The sequence below is a fragment of the Embiotoca jacksoni genome, unplaced genomic scaffold (assembly GCF_022577435.1).
Source record: "Embiotoca jacksoni isolate LCO1_2020_lvr unplaced genomic scaffold, fEmbJac1.0.p SCAF_19, whole genome shotgun sequence".
Classification (NCBI taxonomy): domain Eukaryota; kingdom Metazoa; phylum Chordata; class Actinopteri; family Embiotocidae; genus Embiotoca; species Embiotoca jacksoni.
The window spans coordinates 1,692,576-1,712,096 of NW_027185329.1; the positions used below are offsets into that span (position 1 = coordinate 1,692,576).

Genomic DNA, 19,521 nt, shown 5'->3' on the forward strand with positions numbered 1-19,521 from the left:
CAGAAACAAACAAAAGATGCTCTCGAGTTGCATCATGGGAAATGTAAGATCCAGCGTTTATTTGGGAGCTTGACTCGGAGCAGTTTGAGTAATTTGCTCCGAAACATTGAACAGTTTCTTTCCAGAAAGTTTTCTGTGTTTACAACACTTCAGGTTGATGCTCAGAAAACTTGGTCGGGCCGCACCGACGGCATCGAGCCGTCGCACACGCGGTGATTCATTATGCACGGAGGCCCAGATTCCTTTGTAGAGAATCCAGATATGCAACACGTTTGAATTATTAAACAGTGTGAAGACCTGCGCGCCTCAGCTGATCGGTTGTTTACAACCGGCGACGTCGGAAGTTTCGGCAAATAAACCCGCCGACGTCTCGGACTGGCGTTCCCCCGACGGGCTTCGTCGAGGCGGCGGCAGAGGAAGAGACCGGGACGTCCACGAATTAGGACAAACACGGATTAATTAAACATCCCAGTAGACGTTTGAATCTCCGCCGCCGCCGCGTCGCCGAGTTTGGGTCTCTCGGGCGATCCATCAAACGGAGGGAGGACAGATTTATAAGTAAAAGTGACGAGGACGACGGCGCCGTCAAAACAGGAAGTTGGCTGGCAGACGAATGAAAGACGTGAAGATATCCTCAGGACAAAGTGAAGAGACGCAGAAAAAAGTTCAAAGACACACAAGACAAAACAAGGAGGTCGTGATTAAAGTCTATTTTTTTTTTTTTTTATATATATAAGATTACAGTCATAGCAGGAAGTGTCACTTCCCCTCTTTAAAAAATAAAAAGGTACATCAGGAAAATAAAAGTCAAAATAATCATCGATTCATTTAGATTTTTCATGACATAAAAAAAACAATGAAAGCCGCTTAATGAGAACGAATCAAAGGTCCCGGTTGTTGCTCAAACTGTCCGTTTTGGAAAAGTAAAGAAAAAAGCCTTCATGTGCGGCGTTTCGCCTCCTTCATTCATCCCGACGGCTGAAATCACGTCGACCAGCTTCAACACAAACACAAGAGATTTCCACGACATAAAAAATACGAGTAAAGCGAAGATGATTTGTTTTTCTTCTTTTATCAAACTATTCTGAAGCAGCTAAATAAACACAAGACGACTAAAACGTCTGCGACCGAGTATCAAAATAAATCACGTTCCTTCATTCGTTGAGAGCGATAAACTGATTTGCGTATTCACAGCAAAAATAAAGACAGAATATTTCCAGGAAAATGTACACAGCTGCTCCCTCATCAGCGAAAACAAAACAACTTTAGTGGTTTTTAAAAAAAAAAAAAAGTCAAACTAACTGTGAAGATGCTCGATCTTTTTTCTTCACGCCTGATTTCGCCGAGAAGAAAAAGACGTTTTAGATTTTCTCTCCTCGTCGTCGGTGCGATCGAGTGTGTTTGGTTAAAACCTGTCCGGTTCCTGGTTCCTTAACGGGATCCTACGAGACCACAAGAAAAGTCAAAAGGTTTGGTTGTTTCACTTAAAGACATTTCTGAACACATTCTTCTCAGTTGTTTAAAGTAAAAAAAAAAAAAAAAAAATCGATTTATTTTCTGTTTCTGTTCGTCGAACCCAACAGTTGTTATAATTTATTAATTCTTAATAAAAAAAGGTGTTTTTTTTTTTCCAAACCAAACTGTGTTTGTTGCACATTTGATCATCAATGTTTAATGTTAAAATATGTTTTTAAAGACTTTATGATATTTAGGGACAAATGAAGTTTCCAAAATATATATAAAAAAAGTTTGTTTAGATGTAAAAAATATGTTAAAATCCTGTTGATTTAATTGTTGGTGGTATTCTCATTGATCAGACTGTCTACTGTCTGTACTATTTATTTCTATATAACTATATTTCTACTTGTGGTCGTTTTCACGTGCAGATTTTCATATTTCTTTGGCCCATTTTAAAGGGTCAGTTCACCCAAATTTGAAAACATTAAGCTACTTATATAAAATCAACCGGACGTTATTGGAGATATTCACTTCTGAAATACCTCAAAACCTTCCTGTGTTTTCACAACTCATGCTCCAGGTACTCCAAAGTTTTTACGATGAACTTTTAATTTGAACTTCTCCGGGTTGCTCGTGGGACTTTTTTTTTTAAATGACCCTTTAACGGTTCGGCTGGTTGGAGGCATCAGCTGCAGCTCGCATGTGAGACAAGGTCAGAGAGACGGACGGAGACAAAGCGTCCTTTCTCTCTCCACATTCCTCTCATTCTGCCGGGCACCGACCCGACCGCGGCCACCGCCGGCCTCTCGGTCCGTCCCGGTGTCCTCTGGGAACTTTTGATTTTTTGGGGGGATTTTCCCCTGTTTTCCAAGTACAGCAGGTCATTTACTGAGACCACTTCAAGACTTCGGAGACAAAAACACGGGTGTTATTTCCAAAGTTATTTCTCAAAACTCTTAATCCAGTTACGCAGCTCTAGAAAACAGATAATAGTGTTATAAAAATACAGCTTTCTGCTTTGATTGTGCTGAAATAACCCATGGCATCTTGAGCCTGCTCCTCCTACAGTGAAACACACACACACACACACACACACACACACACACACACACACACACACACACGAGTCAAGATCTCATAACTTCTCTCAGCTCACCTTTTAGACTCAAACTCAGCTGCTAATGAAATGTTACAAATACCTTGACTTTGGTTTTTTTTCCACTTTTTTTTTAAATTAGCAGATCAAGTGAAAAAAAAAAAAAAAAAAAGAACTATTGCTTTTTCTTTTCCCTCTGAAAGGCTCCCTTCAAAAAAGAAACAAACAACCTGTCCGACCGAACCGTTAATTTCCGTCTTTGGTCTGACACTTAATGATCCGCTAGAATAAAATAAAATAAAATAAAACAGAAAAAACACACACCGCTTTCATCTCGGCTCTTGTTGACATCTCGTTATCTCGCCTCCCTTTTCGGCACAAAAACAACCAACTTTCCACCATCGACCGACCCTCCTTTTGTCTGGTGGGGGGAGGGGAGGGGCACAAGGGGGGTATCATGCATTTAAAAAAAAAAAATAATTCAATAGAAATAAAGACAGATTAAAATAGATTAAAATCATCGATTGTGTTACTGATCAGTATTCTGAGATTCCCCCCCCCCCAACAAAACTTCTCCATCTCTGACACATTCACACTCGTTCAAGTCTCTCCGACTCACTTCCTGCTTCCTCTCTGAAGATATTTCCACGCTGGAAATCCTGTCACGTCATCACCACCTTCATCTAAATCTACTAAATGGACTCATATCGCTGTTTAACTCTGGTTGTCCTGTTAGCTGCGGTTTATAATTGGCTTCATTGCAACAGCTTTTTGCATGATTTTATAACTAAAATGTAATGAAATATCCCTTTAAATCAAATATGTTATGATATATATTGATATAAAAGTCTAATAAGTTAATACTGATGAGCCGTAACTTCCAAAAAAACAAAAAAAAACCGCTATAAAATTGCAATTAAAGGATATTTCATCGCAGTTTTTACATTCATTATTCTGTTATCTGGTTGTCGTTGCATTACTGAAGCAGACATGTTATAAACAGAAGAAACACATAGTTCATAAATCATTTACAGTTTGGATTATAACTGCACTAAAAATTTCTACTCATCCGTCATGTAGTGCTGCTTGATGTTGGTTTACGGCTGACCTGTTTTATTTTTATTTTTATTTTTTTTTACCTTTAAACTCGTCCACAGGTCTTCAAAAAGCAGATAAAAAAAAAAAGTTGAATCAGATGTGTTTGTTTTCCTTTTGTGTGTTTTAAAAGTGGCGGTAAATATATATATACATATATATATATATATGTATATATGTATATATATGTATATATATATATGTTTGGGCCCCTCCGGCTTCTGCCCGCTACTCGAACGACAGCAGGTCCGGATGAGGCTCCGCCTCCTCGCCGCCCACTCCGTGGCCTTTGCTGCAGGGGGCGCCGTTCCCCAGCAGCACCTCCTCGCCCACGCTGATGCGGCAGGGAGTTTTCCCGGAGCAGGGCGTGGAGGCCAGCCGGGACTCGGGCCCCGCCGCCTTCTGCCAGACGTCGCAGGGCCTGTTTCTGGACTCCGGAGGCGGGTCCTTGTGGATGAGGTCCGGCACGGACAGCTGCAGCTGGTGCCGGACCTCCTCCGCTCCTCCTTCGGCGCTGCCGTCCTCGGCATCGTCTTCCTCGTCCTCTCCGGCCGTCGCCGTCTCCGCCTTCCCGTTGGTCCCGGCTGTCTCTTCCTCCTTCCGCTCCTCCTCCTCGTTCTTCGTCTCTTCTCTAGCGATGAGGGGCGTCTTTTCGGGCGAGGGGAGGAAGGAGGAGGAGTCGGCGGCGTCCGGGGAGGAGACCACGGGGTCGGAGGAGATCATCATGTCCTGGGTCGTCTTCAGCGCTCGGGGGAGGCGCTTCTTCCCCGAAGGTGGCGGCGGGTCGAGCCGGGGGAAGGAGTCGAAGGAGGAGATGCGGCTAAGGGAGGAAGGGGAGGAAGGAACAGATGTGAGGATGAGGAGGAGAAAAAACAAAACAAAGTGTTGTTGTCAGCGAGTAACACAGAATAATTTGTTCTGCCCTTGTCGAAGTTTTACGACTTAACCTTGCTTTTTATTTTTCTGTCATCGTGAGAAAAAACTCCATCGGGATGTTTTGTTTACTTTCAGTGTGTAAAAAAAACAAACCACGACATCCAGGTAAATCCAGGTGATTCCTGCAAGTCTCCGAACAGGCATCAAAAACTTACCTTCAGCCTATAATGATGGTATGATATTTCATAGGAAGCAAGATTTGCTTTGAATATAAAAAGTATAAAAACAGCAGCGACTCCACTAAACATGTCCAATTGTGTTGATGTCTAATTGGCTGATTGGTTCCCAGGATTATTGGAGCGTAACAGAATCCCTTCAGGGCTTGTTTGTTTGTTGCACTATAAAATGATGAATTATAATATTTTCAGCTGGAAAGTTTTCTTTTGCTGTTAAGACGATGACTCAAGACTTCAAACCTTAATGGCTCCTCACTGACCGTGTTTATAAAAAAAACATACCGATTTTCTCAAACTGCTACCGACAGCGACAGGAAATAATGGAGGTAACTGTACAGCCGGCGTTATTACTGCTGCGTGACCTTTTGAGTGGAGACGACACGCAAAGACGGGTCGATAAACACGCCGCGCGGTGCGGGGGGGTAAAACACACCTTTTTCTTTCAGACACACTCGGTTAGTGCGTCTGCAGAGGAATAAATGACAAGCTCATAAGATGAATGATTCATAAAAGAGGTCATGCACTTTTCATTGTCTGAGCACGCTTCCATCTGCATGTATTCATGTTTCAACAGAGGGAGGAAAAAAAGAAAACAAAAAAGACGTCGGCGGCCCGGGGAAAAAAAAATACAAATCTTTAAATCATAAAACGGAAAATTAAACTAAATCTGTTCGAGTAGACGGAGACTAAAAATGACTTTTTGCTCGACTGATCTTCGGGTCGGAGAGACAACAGATCGATGCCTCGGGAATAAATCCGCTGACGCGCAGAAACAAGCCGAGAAAGCGCGAGCGCGCCGGCGTCGATGATAAACAGACAATTAAAAGACATAACGCGCAGCTGGAAAACACCAGACTGAAAATACGTCTGATTTCAGACGTCTTCCAGGCGCCTTTGATGTATAATTAATTGAAATAAAAAAAAAACATTTCAAAGGAAAAAACCTTTAAATTATTCACCTTTTCTGATGCAGCGTCTGAACCTACAGAGATACAGACGTCCTCGGCTCAGGACAGGTGATGTACCGGGACATTAACATAATGCTCTCACTCCTTCATTATTCAACTGAAAGTGTGGAAATTCGGGTGATTTATTCATCCTAAAATCTTTGAGCTACAAGTCTGCTAATTCATTTATAATAATAGGAGAGGAAGAGTTTAAGCCCACGTGGATTCCCCCGTGAAAACTCTTCCATATTTTGCAACATGTGGTTAAACATGTGTCATACGTGTGATCACACGTATCCAATGTGGAAAACAGGTGAAATGTTTTTTTTGTTTTTTTTAAATAGTAAAAAATAAAAGGGTCAGGAGACACCAGGTGAGTTTTTCTTCGACGTTGTCGGGGTCGTGTCACCGGAGAATTCGTCCCCTCAGAGTCAGACTGTCAACACCGAGTTCCACCGGGACCTTCCGCGGCGAACCACCTGAACTTACTCCCCGCGACTTCTTTCTGTTCCCCAAAAAGTTTAGACAATATTTACTTCTACGCTTTTCGCTCAAGTTTCAGGTTTAAACTCGTTGTTCATGAAACACTTGTTGATGAAAATAACTGCCTCCGACTGCTCGACGTGCATCGCTGCGCTGCGTGAACAACGGGAACAGCCTCCGAACCGTGCGCACGCGTGAAAGGTCGATGCTTGCGTACCTGCTGGCGGCGGTCTGGTTGAGTTGGTCCATGCAGCTCCACACGGCGCCGACGTTCTTGTTGACCTCGGTGACCCCGATGTCCCCGAGGTGGCTGGACTCCTTCCTCCTTAACAGGTCGTTGACCTGAAGGAAAGACGGAATGAGGAGGAAGGAAAGGAGGTGAAACGGACAGAAAGATGGATTTCAGTTGAGCTGGGTACCAAACAATAATAATACAAATAACAAATAATAATAATAAACTTTAGTCGTATAGAACTTTTCTAAACTCCAGTTGCAATGTGCTTCACGTAAAATAAACCATTTAAACAACACAACAAGTGTATTCTATTCTAACAATGATCGTATAAAACAAACATAAAACCAAATTAAAACAGGGCACGACCACAGAGGACACGAACCTTCGCCCCGACGGCCTTTCCCAGGTTGATGGCATTTTTCAGCCTCTGCTGTCCTCCGGAGGACGGAGAGTCCACGCAGCCGGCCCCCGGGTTAGAGTGACCCGAGGGCGGGGGGCGGCGGGCCGAGGGCTGACCCGGCCTGGAGGTCTGCGGGCTCTGCTGCTGGGCGACGGAGTTCTCAAACATACTCTGATCAACTACAAAGAGAGAGAAAGAAAAAAAAAGAGGTGAATACACAGCGGGACGTCGCAAAAAAAAAAAAAAGACACCGACACGTCTGCTTTTAACGGCACGTGATGCAAAGCTGCAGGCGCTTCGAGCATTAGACAACACCGATGGGATTTTTTTTTTTTCCGCACCGAAATGAATGTTATTTCTTTGAACTTTCTTTTCCCGCTTCGACATTTTTATCCTCCTCGGATTGTCGTGCATTCACGAAACATGTCGCGCGCTCTTCCCGCGTCACTCTGCAGCTTTGCACGCGAGCAAATCAACGTTGCGTCATCACAGCACGATTCAAAAGCTTTTTTTTTTTTTTTTTTTTTTTTAATGAGAATGCACACAATGCATGGGAGTTCTAGATGGCAGATTTCTGCAGGAAAACACGGCGTCTAATGATCACCGAATGATAAATAAAACAAAACTGAGGAGCACCGCAGTGACACATGCACATAAACAGCAATGCAAAATGAAGCAAAAAAAAAAAAAAGGGGGACCAAAATGCAGAGTCAGAAAGGAACTCGGGTCCAATCTACTTAAGACAGAAGATCTTACCTCTTGGAGAGAATTAGTTCTCGGAAGGCATTTTTATGGGAAACACAAGCATCAGATTTCAGATCATTTTTTACCTCTAATAGATGCAGAATAGCGTTTTCTGCTTAGTCACAAAACAAATGCTGCAGATTCACAGCCTCTGCACAGATGACACGTCGGGGTGGGAGGGGGGTGGGAGGGGAGGGGGGTAATGGCTGGAAGTGTGTGTCTCCATAAGATTAAATGGGAGAGAAAATATTGAGATCCAGAAGGAGCGTCAAATGGTAACCTTGACTTCTCTTTGCACACGCGAAGTGTTTCAAACACCGTCCCGATCCGGAGACCTACAAAAAGCCCATTAGCAAATAGACGGCGGCGACGTGGTCCAATATTATGAATCAACGTTATCCAGAGGAGGCGTTAAAGTCAAGGAGACAGAAAGAGCAGTGTGAAGATCAACAGGAGAAATATACGCCTTTAATGTACAGCATGCAGGCACGTATACGACGCAATAAAGTCATTTCATGACTTTGGCGCCAACTAGTGGTAATATCAAAACCCCACGTTGGCACACGGCAAAGCACACGCCACGGTGTTTGCCTATCATTTATTTTTTGTGTATATAGCTTGTGTGTCCGTGTGTGTATTTATTCATTGGTCTTACGTTTTATTTATCCTCATCTTATCCTTTCTGGAGCCGACACCTAGTGGATCTCGGTGGTATTGCAGTTTAAGCTTCATGAAGAGTGTCGTTGCACTGTGTGAAGGTTTGACACCAACGTGTGTGTCACAGATAAATATTCAACTTTAGCCTTTTTTTCCCCCCAATTGGTAGATCTCGATATCGACGGGACATCGAGGGGAACTCGTTGTGTTCCCTTCACCCATTCATTACCGCGATGAAACTGCTGCTTCATTTACAAACCTGAAGTCTTTGTTCAGTGGTCTGTCCAAGGTCATCCGTGTGCACTGACTGTATATCAAGGTCATCGAGTGATCTCAGGATCGATGGTGTCACATTGCATTGGGCTATAAACCGTCCGTATTGATCCACCAGACAACCAGGCCACCACCACCCGCCCCCCCCCCCCCGCCCCCCACACACACTTTAACTCGTAATGGGGACTTAATGGATGGACTTTGTAAAGTAGGACGTCACGACGGGGGGCGGGGGAGGGGGCTCGTGAAGGGCGAGGAAAGACGTTTTGCGCGACGCGCAGCTCGCAATGCACTCTGGGTAAACGTAAGTACGACTCTAAACGACTGATGTTTTTTCCAGTTTTTTTTTTTTCCATCTCTAGAAAGCGGCGCTGCTGAAAAAGGTGACACCTGCTGCTTGGAAATGAGCCGAGGAGTCTCTGGCTGGCTCATTAACACGCAGATGTGGTTTATCATCACTATTTATGGCCGTTTCTCTGCCGAACCGTCCCGGAGCCGGAGCGGAAAACTCTTTTTGCTCTCAGGGCTCCGGATTACGCTAAACGAATGTAAATCTGTCGCTTCCTCAAACGGCTGTTCCCGCTGTGAATAGAGGTCAGCGTGTCCCGGCCAGCGTGATGAGCAGGGAAAGAGAAGACGCTGGAAATAATAACCACGAGTGAAGCCCAAAACAAACAGCGAGCTTGGTTTCTGATTTACAACATATTATATGGGATGAAATGATGGTTTTAAGGTTTTTATGGATATTCGTTTGGTGTTTTGACTGATACGGAGGAGACGAAGGGGAACAACGTACAGCGTCACATCAAAGGTCCCTGGCCAATCAAACCCGGGGTCTTCAAGTTATACTGCGTCGTTATTTGTATGCGTCTTTGTTTTACCAACAAAAGGCCAATAAGGTGCTCATCAACCTACCGAAAAAAAACCAAACAAACACGCGATTTGGTTTAATACGAAAAGAAACCGGCAATTGTGAAACATAAAAGTTTTAAACACCGACGCGGTGGTAAGGTGTGAAATTGAAGCCGTGCCACAGTGTTCGATCTCCACGTGTTCTCCTCGAATGAACAACGGCTCCCACCAATGGAAAGAGACTCTGAATGATGGATTCGTCTCCAAGCTGCCGGTGAACGAGGTGAGGAATGTTAATAACAGGTAAACGGAGGCCAAGGCCACGTGGAGAAAGAAGAAAAAAGAAGCCCAAACGACGCGTCACTACATTTGTCTCTCTCGAGCTCGCCACGTGACCATGAGGCAGCGCACACGGGGAAAAAATAAAAAGCAACCGAAGCGTTTCTATCTATCGCAAAGCCACGCAGTTCAATTCATAAATAAAAGCTCTGCCACTTCTCTGCAGCGATGATGCGATTTCATTACCGACAAATTGAGAGATTTGACGTTGGCGGGTTCCGCTCGCTCCCGACTGGACGTTCACTCGCTGCCGTTTAAGCGTCGTTTGGTTTGATTTGTCCGTCCCGCCGGTGAGATTTCACCACCGGGCGTCCGAAGCTCAGGATTTCATCTTCGTCCTCCCAATTAGAGGAGACGGGAGAGTTTTCCTGCGCTGCGGCTCTCCGCTGTGATAAAAACCGGCGGACTCTTTAGTACAAATTCAGCCTGAAGTACCGAAGCGTTCGAGTTTAGAGACGAACGGCCGTGAACCGCTGAAGAGGAGCCGTGCTCCAGCTTCGTACCTGCACCGGAGCGCTTTGAATGAGCAGTAATGAGGTACGTCTGAAGGTTCAGTGAGTTGGTAGAAATGGAATATGACATTCACAAATATGCTTACGTCATATTAGAATCACCTAAAACTAAAAAAATCTTTATGTTTTTGTGACCTTTGAATAAGCAGTTTAATATCCACATGGGCAGCGGTTCCTCTTCGTGTTTCTACAGCAGCCCAGAAGGGACAAACCAGTGTTTGGTTTAATATTTCATGTTTTCTGTGAGTTTCCGGGGTTCAGCAACGTCTCCAATAAAATGAATCTTAATGCTGCACACTGCTTCTTGATAAAAAACTGGATGAAGTTTCCCAAAGTCAGAATTTTACCTATTTGAGTCACAACTTGTTTTAATTAGAGGACCACGATGGAAATATTCTATTGTCTATTTTTGTCCTCGATATTTATGTGATGTCTGTCACGCATGTTTAAAATGTTGTTAAATCCATCCACACATAAGTCAAATGTTTTTTGTGCTGGGGTCCTGGTACAAACCGATTGGTTAAAACTTCTCTAATAGTTTTGAGATTAATCCCAAGTCGACGCCCAGTGTGATGCAACGACTGGGAACGATGAGATTCACCATTTTCTTTTTTTTTTTAAATTAGCACATTAAAATTAAGCCGACTTGGCTGTTAGAGTTCCTGTATTTATGGATGGAGCCGCCACTATGACCGAGTTACGTTAATACTGTGTAAAACGTGATGATCCTTTTGAGATTCAAGCTTTTCCTTTGATTTTCTAAGCTGATTAGTGGATGTTTATTCATGATGGAGGGAGATAATGGAATCTGAATCTAAAACCGTGTACGTGTTCAGATCTGATCGACTCCCGAGAAGCGACAGGCGCAAACAGCTTTAATCGCCGCCGTGAGCCGGGCGTCGCAGCCTCCCGCCGCGGCTCCGACGACGGCGACATTTCATTTGCTGTTGTTTTCAAAGCAGCTCTGTGGACACTTCTGCAGCGGACGACTTAAAAGGTGCAATCGAGTTTAAGAAGAATGATTCTCCAAAAAACAGCTGTAATCAGAGTAAATAGGAAACTCTGACGAGAACTCCGGCAGCCTGTTTGGTTTGTTCTGGAGGACCGTGTAATGCTGACAGATTACTGTTTGTGTGTGTTTTCTTATAATTACAAACACGCCTGAAGGACTCCATCTGTAATAATTATCTCTCATTAACGCTGAAATGAGGATTTTGGATGCTGTGGATTAACGGCATCCTTCAGACAACAGCCAGATTAGAAACAGAGAGGCATGCAGAGCGGGATGTATTCCGTTATTTATTTTAATTTTTTTGGTTTAATCCAACATGTAATCCCCCATAGTCTTTTAATACGCTATCTAAACACAATAGTTTTTCTGTTTTTTTTAGTTTTTTTAAATCAGTTCGGCGCCCTGCAGAAGAAGCAGAGCAGAGAGGAAGCACAGAGAAATAAAAGGAGGCGGATGTTTATTGGGCACAAAAAAAAAAAAAAAAAAAAGTAGTCAACAAAACTAAACCGGCCAGCTCTCACTCCCACTCACGTACGAGCAGCCGGGCTGAATCCACTCCGACGATAACGCAATCCTCTGCAACACCATAAAAAAAAAATAAAAAAAAGTTGGGAAATCTACCCTACAGGGAAGATTTATGTTCACGCCACAGTCGGCTTGTCATTTAGTTTCTGTCTGTTTGAACAAGTGATGCCTCAAGAGAGTCGAGAAAAACTCAGCCGATGGTGAAGTTAGATTATTTTGTGCTCTGAAATATAAAAAAAGTCAAATCTACTCTTTATTTATTTACATTTTCTGTGTAGAATCAAGTTGAATTGTTGAGATCATCATTAAAAGCATAAAGCGATTTCTCAACTTCCATAAAAAAAAAAAAAATCATCCTTTAGAGCTTAATTAACCAGTTCTTAATTGATTATTACAGTCACACAAATCTGTGATTGTTTGGACATTTATTTTGTACAAATATCCTTCATTAACTACCTCTTAATTTTTTGGGAAAGTTGGTCAACCAAACTAAACAATTAGAAAAAAAAAACGACATTAAGAGTAAGTAAATCTACTTTAACTGTTTGTAGAATAGAATAAACGGAAAATCGATTCATCCACATCAAAGGTGCATTCATGACAGTTTATTATTTGCAACGAGTTGGAATTTTTTGGCCGTCGCCATCTTTGCTTGTTCGGAGCGGTTTGGAGCAGGAAATGACCATATTTGGACGAGAGCTGGGGGAGGAACGATCTGATTGGAAACCCGACGATACTACGTCCCGCCCACAGATAGCTGAAACCTGACTGCACCACAGGCCTGTCAATCAAACAGACACGCCCCCAAAAACATGCCGCTTTTTTTGGAGGCCTTTTTTCTAATTAATGTCGGGATTATTTTCAGATGGACCACCAGAAAACTAATAAGAAGGAGCGACTTTACCGAACAACACCGAGATAACGCGCTAAAATCCTTTATTGACTTTGTATTTCATCTGAGAAGTTGAATGGGAGTCGATGGAGCCGGAAGCTTTTTGCTGCCGGCCTCTAGTGGCACTCGGTGGTATTGCAGCTTAAAGGCCTTTCCGCATTTGCGGGATTTTTCAGACCTGGTAGCTACGAACACTTTTATATACATTTTATTATTACTTTGGTGATTTCGTTAATGATTTCATACATTTCCCGCCACACATGTTGGTTCAAAACTTTTGACCTCGCAGCGCTCGTAGCAGGACTTTTTTCCGAATTGTGTCATCACTTCTCAAACGATGCTGCTGCTGTGGATTTTTTGTCAACATCCTCTTAAAGATGACTAAGATTAAGTATTTTGTTTGTCATGGAAGGAAAAAGGTTTTCAGGAATTTTTATCTTAATAGAAAATGAGCTCGCAGATTTACTGTTGACTTGAAACCGGTGTAATAAATCTACAGCGTAAGAGCCAATGATATCTCTGTTTTGAAATAAACCTGCCGTCACCACAGCTTGTCACACCAATCTATGTTTAATATTCATATTCACCCTGTCTGGCCTGTCTGGTCTTTAATGAAACTGTAATCGACACCTCAGCTCGTCACAGCTTGACTTCCTCAATAAAGTTTTTTTTTCTCCGCAGGGTCATTTTTCAGATATCTTCTATTCTAATTAGGGAATAATGACGATTTATGATGTGTGTATGATTACGGTTTTCATCATGCGGAACCGGTAATTGGCCCAATCAGCTCTCGCCGCCCTCTCGGGGAGCTTCTCTGCGCTTCGACTCTGTCAAGACAGCCGCCGTGAGGCTGTAATTAACTTCGGTTTCAACTCTGGCGTCGCCAATGAAAAATGCCAAAGTGTTTGGCTTTGTTCTCAGCTGAGGGTCGCCCCACTCTGCGGAGGAGGACTGTGTGAAATCACTGAAAGCTCCAGAAAAATCAAGTAAGTAAATCTGGAGTTGAAAGGCAAACGCACCTCGGACCAAACGGCGAAACGGTAGAAGTCTATCTCGTTTTATGAAACGTTTTAAGGACTCGTTGAAAGCTAGATTTATTCTTATGCAAATATAATATCTTAAAATGGAAGCAGGGAGGACATTTTTCTTTTTTTTAATGTTATACTAGTTGTGTGTGCATGAAACAACCGCACAAACATCTTTTTTCTGTTTCCGTCCAGGAAAAGGACGATGTTTGAAAAAAGCTCGGGATTTGCTTTTGCTACTAAAAGCGAAAAAAAATAAAATAAAAAAAAGTGTAATTCTTGCTGGAACAGATGAGGGCGAAGCAGCATGAGGCTGAGATACTGAGAGGATGAGTGACCTGCAGCACGCTCACTTCAACACATAAACACAATCATCTTCAGGCCAGACAGGGTCATTATCACTGATGTATTAAATTAGAGCCGCATTAACATATACGCGTGTGTGTGTGTGTGTGTGTGTGTGTGACAAGTATTTGTATAAGAGAGGGGAATCATGCCTGAGATTTGAGAGGGAAGAAAAACATCTTCCTCTTGAAGATGAAGATATAGACACACACACTAACAGAAAGGTAGAGCGGCTCATCAATGTTTCACTTGGTTTCATTATAACATGAATGATTAAAGTCGGCGGGAGTCGCTCTCAGACTGATGGGCGAGCGAACGTATGGCCGGATTAATGGAAGAAGTTTGGGATTGATCTGGCTGAGGTCTTGACTGACGCACCGCCGCCGCCTCCTCTCACGTCGGCTCTTGCTTGTGAAAATGGATTTCAACCTCCGGTTATATGGAGGATCTAATGCAACATTCACGACTCGCAGTTTACTGCAGGAACCAGTAAAACAAAAGAAAAATTGTGAAATGACTTTATAAAAAAAGAAAAAAACGGTATTTGGGACCTTTTATGAAGGTAAAGTAGGATATGGTATCTAAGACGTACAGTGTGATGACTGTTTGAGGACTTGTACAGTGTACAGTGTGTATGTTTTATGTTTATATACAGGTATGGCAGAATAAAAATGCAGGAAATGAAATAGCGCAAAATTTCACATTTCTTGTTATGCAGACGTTACCGTGTTATTTCCTGGAGAACATTTTCATCAATGATGTTACTAAACCACTTTTTTTTTTTCATCCAACGATTTCCAGTTTAGAGAATTTGTAGATTTTATGTTTTTCCATCCCGACGGACGGACGGAAGGACACCAAGACGCCTCTTTGGAGTCGTGGAAACTACGATGGCAATTTCTACAGTTTTCTGACATTGTAAGAATACGATTAATTAAGAAAACAATTAGGAGACCATTAAAGATTACTCACATCTTAGACAAGTTTAAGCTTTGGTTAAATTGAGGCAACTACAGAAATTAAGGAACAAAAAGAGAAGAACATCGGATGTCGGTGGTAGACTGTATTCAAACCGTGGTCTGTGTTGAAGGTAGTGTTGTAAAGAGACCGCAACAGCAACCATTCATTAAAAAAAGATATCTCATAATCAACAGGAATCTTCAAAGATCTGATAAAACTTCAAATTAAGGCGATTGAGGTCGTTCAGTTGTTTTAATTAGCCGTGTTATCTTCACGTCTCTCCGTCTTCATATTGCTGCCCTGAAGTTGTTTATCAGAGGAAACCAACAACACAGGATTAAACTGAACTACAGAGCCGACCCCTCTTCCTCTTGTATCGTAGACAACCTGCCCACTTCCTCTTAAATAGGTCCAACCCGACGGTAAACAGGGCCGGGCAGCCAACTTTAAATTCCATCCCTCAAAAAACCATCAGTCAGTATCTGTCTTGGTGAGACGTGCCGAGGCGAGCTGGATTTGACCCTCGGTCTCCGGAGAAAACACAAGCCCCCCATTAACAAAACTGAGTCGTCCTCTCCTTTCTCCCCCCCTCCCGTCCTCTTCATCTTCCGCCTCCTCCTCCTCCTCTACCTCAGGTAACCTCTTCACACAATGCACCTTCTGTTTTTTTTTTCTCACCCCCCCTCTGGGATTTGTTCTGTTGGCAGAAAGCGCATTTAGGCTGAAACTAATACTAATTAAACTTTTGAAACCCCCCAAAAATTCTCCATCACGACTAATACTAATGAAGCTCCTGCTATTGAACTTCGACCACGCGATGAATAATCCCACATAATCCAATACGGGTTCCATTTTCTGTAGACGGGGTGGAAACTGGAAACGTAGCCGAGCCGACTGTTCAATAGAAGAGCAATTACACCTCCGACTCAGACGTCTGCCTTCGAATCGTCTTCAGGGCCCCGAAGACACACCGATTGCTGCCAAACAAATTTGTTTCTTTGGTATTTGTTCGCGTGTGAAACGTTTGCTGATCTATTTCATAGGCACAAATAACTTTGAGGCTGCTGGAACCACCAAATACAATCTCTTAAAACGATTATTATATATGCAAAAACATTCAACCGATAGATACCATCGAGAAAAATGTTGACAGGGAAAGAGAAAAACTCTGAACTCCTGGTGGTCCTGGTTGAAAAATAACTCTTTCTGAATACATTACGGATATATAAATATGTAGATATACAGTATGTGTAATCCATCCAGTGGTTTTGACTGATTTGGCTTTTTTTGCCTTCAGGTCATAAATTGTCTACTTTTTTTTTTTTTTTTTTTTTTTTTTTTTTTAACGGTTTGTTGTTTTTTCTCTTACTTCCAATGTGATCTCAGTAAATGTCAAGTTTTGTTGACATTTCTTTTTAGATTCATTACATTGGACGGGGCTTTTAAAATAACACAGAGGGAACCCCATCGTAAAAGATGTTTAAGATACTGAATCAACTTCCCTCCTAACCGCGGCCCTGAACGAACCCACGCTGACAAGCAGCTTCGGGACATGTTAAGTTTTAATTAAAGGGAGCAAAATGTACTTTTTTTTTTTCTTTCTCTCTGCTGCTCTCGTTGACTAATGGCACAATTACGGTAATATGGTTACCCTCTCCACAAGCATAAAAAACCCCAAAGCCACATCAATGCATTTACTGGGAAATTACCGTCCAAGCAAGAAGAAATAAAATCCTTTAAATTGTTATTTAAAGACCTAAAAGAGATTTCAAGAGATGAATTAAGGATTAGAGTTAATTGAGTTACAGTTTGGTTTATGTTAAAGGTCTCAGGTTCATATTAAAGTGAAGATGACCAAAAGTGTTATCGAGGCCCAACGCTGATGGTCAAAAAATGGTCAAGGCTCTTAACTTTCCACGTTTCCAGTTCTGAAAAGTGCCGGAAGATGCAATACCACTGAGGTACCACTAGGGGCTGGTTTAACTTTAGCTCCATTGGCTCCCATTTAAAAAAGCATTAACTTCTCTCATGAAATACAAGTTGTGATGATGTCATTAGATAAATCACCTCCTTCTGATCAGTGTTTCCTTCTGGAAATAATTCCAGCCCTAATTAGATATTAGACCTCAAAGAGAGCTATGTTTGGGAGCCAGCCTGGTTTGATTGACATGACCGGGGTGCATTCAGGTTACCGGTAGGCGTGGACATAGTGTCCTGACCACACCCCTCCCCCCAAATATGGTCACTTCTGGCTCCGAAAAAACAAAACAAGACGGCGACGGGCCAAAATAAAACAAGGAAAACATCCATTTGTTTGAAGACCAGGATTCGTGCACGGGAAGCAGTGTCATGTTGAAACGGTAAAAAAAAAAAAAAAGGCCTACTATGCTGTAACATTAGGATTTCTTTTCACTGAAATTGAGGGCTGAAACCACAATGAAACAGGAGCAGAACAAAAGTACAAAGAAGTAGGTGGACATGTGAATATATATAATATACTGCTATTTAATATATCTATACGTTACAGAATATAAAACCTATTTGGCAATAAAGTTGCTTCTGATTCGGATATTTAACCCTTTTGGCCACATCTCCCTGGTAACTATCTGTTAACTAAAGGCCACAAAAGACTTCACAAGAAAACAAAGAAACCAGGTTTTTGTGTGTTTAACACTGTTTGGTAATCTGAGTTTGTTCTTCAGGAGATATAGTGAACACACGGGAGCTTCAGAGTGTCGAAGCGTGTCTTCTTGGGAGTCCTAATATGACACATCAAACGTGAATAAAGTTCAGATGTTTTCTTGTAAAGGCGAGAAATGATCAAAGGTGCCTTCTTGTCTTTCCTCTTCAGCTCTCGGTGGGAGCCGTTCGCTTTGAGGTCGACGCCGACTTTCACCTCCGTTTTTTATTTATTTATTTTTTTTAAATTCAGCGTGTGAGCGCGTTAACATTTCGTCGGCTTGCTTTTGTCAGCGCGTACGTGAGGAAACACCAAAGGAAAGCCGCAGAGGAGGCAAGAAATAGGACAAGACAGACGAGGGGGCTGACAGACAGATGAGACGGAGCCCGTCAGCGGGCGCTGCGACTCCACATCGGTCTTCTTCTTTTAGCCCGTTACACATCTGGAGCCCCACATGTTCCAGATTACCGTGCCGAGGGGCCTCCGGCGCCGCATCACGGGAACATCAAAGCAGATCGCCACCGCGTCCAGATGTCGATGAAATGAACACGGAAAAACACGAGCGCCGCCCCCGAATGTGCACATTTGCGAGAACGGCGAGACAAATCCCGGAAAAAAACCAACAACAACCCAGTCGAAAGGTTGTTTTAATCTGCGGCCAAAAAAAGAGCAGCGATGTGAGCGGGAGGTCGTCGGCTCGAAGCCCGACGGGGAAAATCCAGTTAGGGATTGTGAATGCATGAAAGCAGGAACAGAATATGGCGGCAAAAACTGAACTGAAAAGACACACGTGGACACGTCTATAATCAGTCCCTCCAAGAAATCCCGATCTTGCGAATATTTGTTATTATATTTATTTAACGTGAATTCAAGCGGTCTCCGCAATATTGGCGGGAGGTTACAATTCTCTAAAATTCACACAAAACCCACTTTATGAACAAAAAAGAACTCCTCATTTACAACCAGAAAGGCTCCTGTTTTCTCAACACCTAATAAAACAGGAATTGAGGGGTTTTTGTGGTAAATGCGGTCTTTCACATTAAAATGTTCAAATTAAATGCCTATTATCAAAAGAAGTTGTTACATTTTACTTTATGCTAAAATCATTTCATACACGTCAAGTTGGAAGAGACTTTGTTTGTGTGCTGATGTGTTGAATTAAAATGAATTAAACAGCATTTAAAGCTCTTATTTTGAAAGGCAGATGTAGCGCTGTTCTGTAAAGCTGCGTCTTTTATATTGGTAAATTTTAGCCCCTGTGGTTCTCGAAGTTCAATAAATAAATAAAAAAAAAGATTAGAACTGATATATTTCTGTGATGCGCAGCGTGAATATTATCAAAAGAAGTGATTGCATAGTTATTTTTTTGTATCATGTATTGCTTAAAAAAACAAAAACAAATATTTCTTTTTTCTTTTCGATTTGCAATTTTCTCTAATTGCGGCTATTTTACACAAACAATCGCAATTTTTGAGAAAATCTAAACTCAGCAACATTAAAAAAACAAAACAAATTAAAAAAACCTCCCGGATGGGCTGAATAATTCTGTGTTATTATGGTCAAAGCAGCTCAGTAAATAAGTTCAGTTCGCGTGAGTCCTGTTTGGTTCTCGTCATTAACGCCGAGGTCAGCGGATTAATTGCTCGGCTCTTCCACTCCTTTCATTTCCCTTCTGCTCGTCTGGCACACACACGGCCATTAATTTCCACCGCCGCCGCGGTGTGTTGTTGTGAGCGCTTGTTTGTGTGCGACCCACTAACGCCTCGCGTCTCCGTCAGCGCTACTTCACACCGACAAAACCAAGCCGGGCCAGATCCTCGCACTTAACACGCTCCGAAGCTCTTTTGTTGTGGATGTGGTGCATCCGCACAAAAGAGCT

General features: G+C 42.6%; 1 protein-coding gene across 3 annotated transcripts in view; it reads right to left on the minus strand.

Moving 5' to 3' along the window:
- Positions 1-701: 701 nt before the first annotated feature.
- nos1apa (nitric oxide synthase 1 (neuronal) adaptor protein a) overlaps positions 702-19,521 on the minus strand; it is a 143,004-nt gene continuing 124,184 nt past the window's right edge. For 2 of the 3 annotated variants that reach the window (XM_069152982.1, XM_069152981.1), the window contains exons 11-13: positions 6,809-7,005; positions 6,409-6,533; positions 702-4,469 (exon numbers count right to left, since the gene is read on the minus strand). In XM_069152982.1, the coding sequence (XP_069009083.1) occupies positions 3,878-4,469; positions 6,409-6,533; positions 6,809-7,005 (914 nt within the window). In that variant the 3' untranslated portion in view covers positions 702-3,877. The remainder of the gene's footprint in view (positions 4,470-6,408; positions 6,534-6,808; positions 7,006-19,521) is intronic. The other variant, XR_011178401.1, reaches the window with a different exon arrangement.